Source organism: Cricetulus griseus, chromosome 6 (assembly GCF_003668045.3).
Source record: "Cricetulus griseus strain 17A/GY chromosome 6, alternate assembly CriGri-PICRH-1.0, whole genome shotgun sequence".
Taxonomy (NCBI): Eukaryota; Metazoa; Chordata; class Mammalia; order Rodentia; family Cricetidae; genus Cricetulus; species Cricetulus griseus.
The window spans coordinates 86,889,922-86,897,828 of NC_048599.1; the positions used below are offsets into that span (position 1 = coordinate 86,889,922).

General features: G+C 36.7%; 1 protein-coding gene across 1 annotated transcript; it reads left to right on the plus strand.

The window, feature by feature from the left end:
• Positions 1 to 505: 505 nt before the first annotated feature.
• Positions 506 to 1,459, plus strand: LOC100766022 (olfactory receptor 4A5-like). Its single transcript, XM_027420910.2, has one exon. It carries the CDS (start codon positions 506 to 508, stop codon positions 1,457 to 1,459), a length of 954 nt encoding a protein of 317 aa, XP_027276711.1.
• Positions 1,460 to 7,907: the final 6,448 nt, after the last annotated feature.

Below are 7,907 nucleotides of genomic sequence, written 5' to 3' on the forward strand. Positions count from 1 at the left end.
ATAGTTACAATGTAAATTACTGAGAGGTTGATCCAGGGCCAGTCTTGTTTTGGATACTACACAGATCATATTGTGATATTTTCTCCTAAGATATTAATAGTCAACACTCTATATATACTAGTTGATAGTCTTAAGGTTATTGACATCACTCCTTTGTAGGATTCTTAAACAGAATTAATATTTCTTCTGTGTTTTGTGATGTAGTGTTTTAAATAATCAGTTTTAAATTTAAGAATGAGAACAATACCTTTGTCTGATCTTCTGTATATAAGTAAGCTGAGATTTTGAGAGAAATGCTAATATCTATGAAATTATTAGAGCAAAACTATGGAGAAATCCCTCAAGAGGAACTCAGCATATGGAGATGGTTACTGAACAACCACTGAGGTTCACTACTGTAGAAGATGTTGATGAAGAGAGGCTTTCTGGCAGAATGGAAATGTGGGTTTTGGTCACAATTAGTGTCAAGTCCTTTTCTCCTGAGTTGCTATCTCTGAAACGATAAATGGGACAGAAAAACAATGTTACAGAGTTTATCTTGCTGGGTCTCACTCAGGATCCTGCTGGTCAAAAAGCATTGTTTGTTATGTTTTTACTCATTTACATTGTGACAATGGTGGGAAACCTGCTCATTGTGGGGACGGTGATTGCCAGCCCCTCTTTGGGCTCTCCTATGTACTTCTTTCTTTCCTTTCTGTCACTCATGGATGCTGTTTACTCCACTGCCATCTTGCCCAAGTTGCTTACAGATTTGGTTTGTGATAAAAAGACCATCTCCTTCACAGCTTGTCTAGTTCAGCTTTTTGTGGAGCACTTATTTGGTGGTGCTGAGGTCTTCATTTTGGTGGTGATGGCATATGATCGCTATGTGGCCATCTGTAAGCCACTGTACTATTTGACCATCATGAACCGACAGGTTTGCATTCTCTTACTGCTGGCATCCTGGGCTGGAGGATTTGCTCATGCTTTGTTTCAAGTTATCTCTGTGTATATACTTCCTTTTTGTGGACCCAATATCATTGACCACTTTGGCTGTGACATGTACCCATTATTGGGACTTGCATGCACAGACACCTACTTCCTTGGCCTCACTGTAGTTGCCAATAATGGAGCAATGTCTGTAGTGGTCTTTATCCTTCTCCTTGTCTCCTATGGAATCATTCTCAACTCTCTTAAGACTCACAGTCAGGAAGGGAGACGCAAAGCCCTGTCCACCTGCAGCTCCCATATCATGGTGGTTGTCCTCTTCTTTGTTCCCTGCATTTTCATGTATGTTAGACCTGTCTCTAACTTTCCTATTGATAAATACATTACTGTATTTTATACAATTTTCACTCCCATGTTGAATCCTTTAATTTATACCCTGAGAAACCTTGAAATTAAAAATTGTATGGCAAAGCTGTGGAGCAAAATGTTTACTACAGGCATAAGAATTTCTCCTCACTCAACATGCTACTAATGACAAATAAACAGCAATTAATTTTAGCAGTACGAGTTCCTCCAATGTTCTGCATTTGTACCAACACTTGACATTGTGGGAAGTTTGGTATTTTTGTCAATACAGTAGGTAGAAGATGAGTATTCTCTATGATTCTAGTTTTCTTTATTGCTATTAAAGTTGATGGCAATTTCATGTTTATTGCATATTTCACTTATGTCATTCCCTACAATATTTTTATTTTTTGTCTAATTACCAATAAATTATACTTCTATTATAATTTTTATTGGGGATTGTTTATAAATCACAACATTTCTTGTGTGTGAGCTTTGTGTGATTATTGCCATTTATTTTGATGAACAGAAACTTGCAATTTAAATTTATTGTATGGGAATTTAAATGTGGTTTAGCATTTATTGAGGAATTGTCATTTTTATAATGTACATATATTGTTTGGAAATATATATGTTTCAGTAAGTTCAGCCTACTGTGTGAAATACCATGCCTGGGTAGCTAGTACCTAAAAAAAGCAACATGAAGCAAATCAATAAGTAATATTCCTGCATGGTGTCTATTTCAGTCACTGACTCTAGGCTACTGCCTCAGGTTCATGCCTGAACTTCCCTTCATGATAGACTTCAACTTTTAGAAGGAATAAACTCTTTCCTTCTTAAGCTGTTTTCATTATGGTGTTTTATTCCAGCAAATAAAATAAATGAAGACAAAAAATTCTTTTTAGGTTTGTGAGATTACTGTGACCAACAAACACATGTATTTTAGGGAGAGAAGTTTGGGGTAGAAAAGTATGGAGGTCTCAGAGCCCAGTGGGGTGTTCTGTGAGATCTTGAAAATAAGAATGTTGAGAACAATGCTGGTGATGGAGGCCAGGCTTGTGAGGTACCAGAGGGAAGCAAAGGTTCTATCTGGAATATTATGTAATACTTTGAATTAAGAATCATTGGTTCTGGTCAGTTTGAGCTGAAGAATTGGCTCTGACTGACAAGACACCAAACCACTAAAGTGAAACTTTTGCCTTGTTGGGACAATCTATACTTGTCATCTGTGGTTGAAGAATCAGCTGTGATTAAGAAGAGACCAGCATCATTGGGGAAAAATCTGGGAAATATTTCCTCCTGGTCAGCACATAGATGCTCAGAGAGAGCCAAACTATTCTTTGTGTTGGCCACTGATAGGGGATATTCTTCTGTATATTATGTTTCTCTTATTGGTTAATGAATAAAACCCTGTTTGGCTAATGGAGAAAGGAAGATAAGCAGGACTAGGAGATAATGAGAATTATGGGAAAGTTAAGCAGATAGAGCCTGCCAAGAGAAACAACATGGAGCCAGCAAAGGAGAAATAGGTCTAGGCATCCTCTGGTAAGCCCAGACCACATGAAAATACATAGATTTATAGAAATGGGTTAATAATTAACACAGAGCTAACCAATAAGGAGCCCTAAACATCGGCCAACAGTTTTATAATTAATATAGTGTATGTGTGTTTATTTGGGGCTGAGAAGGGAGCTTGGACCTGACAGGCCAAAAAAAAAAAAAAAAAAAGAAACATAGAGACAGGCCACTCCACTTATAAATGTGTAAGAGTTTCTCAAGGGGTACTGGTTTTAAAGGCGTGAGGAAGCTATGGAGATTTGGAGCTATGATAGACAAGGACAGACCATTGAAATAGTAGTTTCAATTGCAGTAGACATCCTAAGACAGAATATACCATAAAATGTTAAAATTGTCTTTATATTTGTGTTACATAGCATAGAATTTTTTGTGTGATATCCAATTATCCATATTTAAAGTCATTTTAAATTATATTTGCTTTCTTGCTATAATAATAATAAAAATATTCCCAACACATTCATAGAAAATAATTTCTTTCCCCTGATGTTTATAATCTATGTTCACTATACTTTATGTGGGAGTATGAATATCTGTTTATCAACTGTTAATTTTATTGATTATTCATAACTTGATACTTTATTACTGTATATTAGCTAAGTAGGTTTTAACAAATACTAAGGGGTTCTCAGTAATAATTTCATTAAAACATACTCCAGTATTGCAGTAATTTCAGTCTTTATGAATGTAATGAGTTTGTAGACCAAGAGTGAATTAAATGTAACTAATTTGGAAAGTAATAAACATCTTTGCCATACCCAAACTTTTGGGATAAATTCTTTGTTTTATTGATTCTTTGCTATTTTTGTTTTTATTTTATTAATCAGTACCATAATTTTAATGAGTTTTATGTGTTCACTGTGTTTATTTTTGGTTTGCTGTTGATTTGTTAATGTCCTAATGTGAATAATTTAGTTGTTTATTTTAGGCTTCTCTGCTATTGTGATGTTGGCACTTAGAGCTCTAAACTTCCTTCTTCAGATTGCTTTCATTATAATATACATGTTTTTGAGTGTTGTAGTTTCATTCAATTCTAATACTCATTTGATTTCCCTCTTGATTGCTATAGTGACTGATATATCACTTTGTGATGTACTATATAATCTCCATGAGCTTCAGTTTATTGTGGTTATATAAAAGATAAAGAATTATTTAAAATTTTCAAAAAATAGTTACTTTGTGACCTAATATATGGTATATTTTAGAAAATGTTTCATGAACTGCTGATAAATGTGTCTTCTTTAGTGCTTTGATGGAATCGAATCCGAATTCCTTTGTATATCAATATATTAGTTATTACGGGAATAAATTGTGAAAAAAGATAAAAGAGATACAATAAGTGTAGTGAATAGTATAAAGATGATAGAGAGAAAGTAGAAGGTAAGAAAAAGAAGAGGTAACTGTAAGTCCAAAAAGTCAGGATGAAGAGAATTTTGTCTGAATAGACTGAAGAGGGAGAAGAAAAAAGAAAAAAAAAAAAGGCTTTCAGGTAACACAAAATACACCATAATCCAGAGGGCACTGAAAGGCCCAATTGTATTTTGGAGAAAAGAAAAAGCAAAATGAAGGATTTAGAAGGGATTGTGGAAAAGCAAAAAAACAAAACAAAACACAACAAAAAAAATACAGAGAAAGGACAAAGCAGAGTCCAGATGACCTGAATCTCAGTTTTTAAATATTACAATTTGAAAATTTTCTTTTCACATTTCAAAATTTTCAAATCAATTTGGCAGTTAGCTACTTATTTTTGGCACAATCCAATCTTTGGCCTCTAGGAATTGTTTAAGGGACAAAATCTGTTTAGGAGAGATTACCGTTTTTTAAAGTTTTTTCCAAATATTATAACACACCTATTTATTAAAAGTAGCAGGATGCAAAATAGGCAACTGGTTGTGTTGCAAATATAAATGGAACGTTTTCCCATTTAATGACCCAATAGGTTTCTTGAGCTTATCTGCTCAAGATGGGGTTTTCTTCATTTTGTATTTAGGCCTTTAAGTATCATGTTTTTTGCTGAGTTTATTGTTTAAGAAAGTCTGTTAGGTAAGAAAACATGCTGTGTGTTTGGGTCCCCTGCAACAAAATATATACTAAGTAGACTAAGAAGTTTATCTCTCTCAATCTATCTATCTACCTACCTATCTAAATATATATGTTTACACACGCTCACAGACACATGTAACAATAAAAACAAGGGAAAAGAGTTGAATATTTATGAGCAAGTAGTGTGAGGGCCTCAAGGGAGGGTAGGAGAATGGATAATGAAGGGGAAAATGAAAACAAAAATTTGAAAAACCATCCCAAGATCATATATAAAGATTAAATTGCATTAATTCTAGGATAGGTAAGGAATCATATTTGCAAGTCAGCACATAACTCATCACATACTTTGTCCCAAGATCAGAAATCACATATTATCTCAGTTGACACAGAAAAACAATTGAAAACTAGTTTTTCTCCTAGTAGTTATCAAATACCAATAACTCCTCCCTAAAGATAATATTTTGTTCCCACCTCCATGTAAGGGATTTTATATCTCTTGAACGTGTACAGTCCTGTGCATGCTGTCACATCTGTTGTGACAGCATGCACAGGATGCCAATCTCTGTCCAGAAAACACTGATTTGAAATTTTCACCTCTGGCTCTTACAACCTTTCTGCTCCACTGACCATGAAGTCCTTGAACCTTGGAAGGATGGGTATGAATATGTATGTATGTATGTATGTATGTATGTATGTATGTATGTATTATGGCATGAATCTTCCCAAGTCTAATTCTTTACAAGTTGACCAGTTTCAGATATCTGTGTTAATTGCCCTTTACTGAATAAGGATATTCTCTGAATAATGTTAGAGATGCACTGATCTATGATTATCTCAATAAGTTATTAGATATTATTTTAATATTACAACTATTTATCACAATAATAGTATTAGATTCTACACTAGGGTCTTCATGTCCTTGGCTTCTGGACTACTTATACCACAAAACTATATTCACAGACTTCATCAACACCACATCATCCTCCAGGTTCCAGCCTGTGAGTGCTCCAGAACTCCCCTTCCACTTCTTTGTATTCAGCCCACCAAATTAAGCCTGGGTTCAGAACCTGTGCACAATCCTTCCCTACTTCCATGACAAAGGAGCTTCAGGTTTCTGCCAGGACCTCCTCAACTATCCACCAAACCAAATGGGTTTCTCATGTTAAATTGAATCTTTCCACTCTGACCTATCCTACTACCCCCACATACTGCTACTTTCTGGCAGGAAGCATATCCTGTAGAGCATCACAGTTCCCTCTATCGACCAGACTTCATTCCGCCCAAGAAAAATACAAAGCCTAGAGAGAGAATCGGTCCATGAGGGCCCTGGGATCCTGACTCTGCTGAGTTTCGCTGGGCTAATCCGGCCCCCAGAGAGTCCAGAGAGTCCAGAGGTGAGCTGATTCGGCCCCTAACTTGGGCCCAACTTCCGCCTGCCCGCCCTGGCAAATCCTACCCCGGATCTGCAGGCAGACAGAATCAGTCCCTAAGGACCCTGGGATCCTGTCTCTGCTGAGATCGCTGGGCCATTCCAGCCCCCAGACAGTGCAGAGAGTTCAGAGGTGAGCTGATTCGGTCCCTAACTTGGGCCCAATTTCCACCTGCCCACACTGGCAAACCCTGCCCAGGAATCTTCAACAGGATGACTCGACCTGAGGACCAAGTAACCAAGAGTCTGCTGACATCTCTGCACCAGTGCTGCTCTCACCCACCTGGAGAGCAAGTGCCTCAGACCTGCCTACACCCAACTTGAAACCCATCAGAGTATCAAAGTCAATTGAACACACCTGAAGAGAACACTGGACCCATACATACCAGGAAAGGAAGTGATACCAACTGCACCCACTGGAACAAGAGATGTGAAAATGACAATATAAGAACACATCCAACAACAGGAAAACCAATATGACACCACCAGAGCCTAGGGAATCTATACCAGCAAGACATGGACATCCCAACCCAAAAGAAGCAGAAGAGAGCAACCTTAAAAACAATTTCATGGAAATGATAGAGAATCTAAGAGAGGAAATCAGAAAATCCTTCAGAAATGGAAGAAAAGAAAAACCAAAAGATGCAAGAAATCAAGAAAATCCAAAAAAGCCAAGAAAATACAATTAAACAGCTGAAGGAAACAGTTCAGGACCTGAAAACTGAACTAGAGAAAATAAAGAGAACACAAACTGAGGGAATGCTGGAAGTGGAAAAGCTGAGTAAACAATCAGGAACCACAGATGCAAGCATAACCAATAGAATACAAGAGATGGAGGACAGAATCTCAGATGCTGAAGACAAACTAGAGGAAATAAACTCGTCAAGCAAAGAAAATCTGAGGTCTAACAAATCCATAACACAAAATATTCAGGAAATTTGGAACACCATGAAAAGTCCAAACCTAAGGATAATAGGTATAGAAGAAGGTGAAGAAACCCAACTCAAAGGTGCAGAAAACATATTCAACAAAATCATAGAAGAAAACTTTCCCAACCTAAAGGAAGACATGCCAATGAAAGCAAAAGAAGCCTACAGAACGGCAAATAGAGTGGACCACAAAAGAAAGTTCCCTCGTCACATAATAATTAAAACATAAAACGTACTGAATAAAGAAAAAAATATTAAGAGCAGCAAGGGAAAAAGGCCAAGTAACATATAAAGGCAAACCTATCAGAATTGCACCAGACTTCTCCAGGAAAACTCTGAAAGCTAGAAGGACCTGGATAGATATTCTACCAACTCTGAGAGAACAAGGATGCCAGCCCAGACTACAATACCCAGCAAAGCTTTCAATCACTATAAATGGAGAAAACAAGGTATTCCATGACAAAACCAGATTTAAACAATATGTAACCAGTAATCCAGCTCTACAGAATGTACTGGAAGGAAAACTCCAACCTAAGGAAATTAACTACACTCGGATAAACATAGGCAATAGATAACCCCACTCTACAAAAACACAAAATAAAAGGCAGGGTAAATCCACATACAATACCACTACCAACAACAAACCAAAAACAAACAAG

Coding starts and splice junctions, on each gene's coding strand:
- LOC100766022 (XM_027420910.2), top strand. CDS start 506: ATGGGACAGAAAAACAATGTTACAGAGTTTATCTTGCTGGGTCTCACT.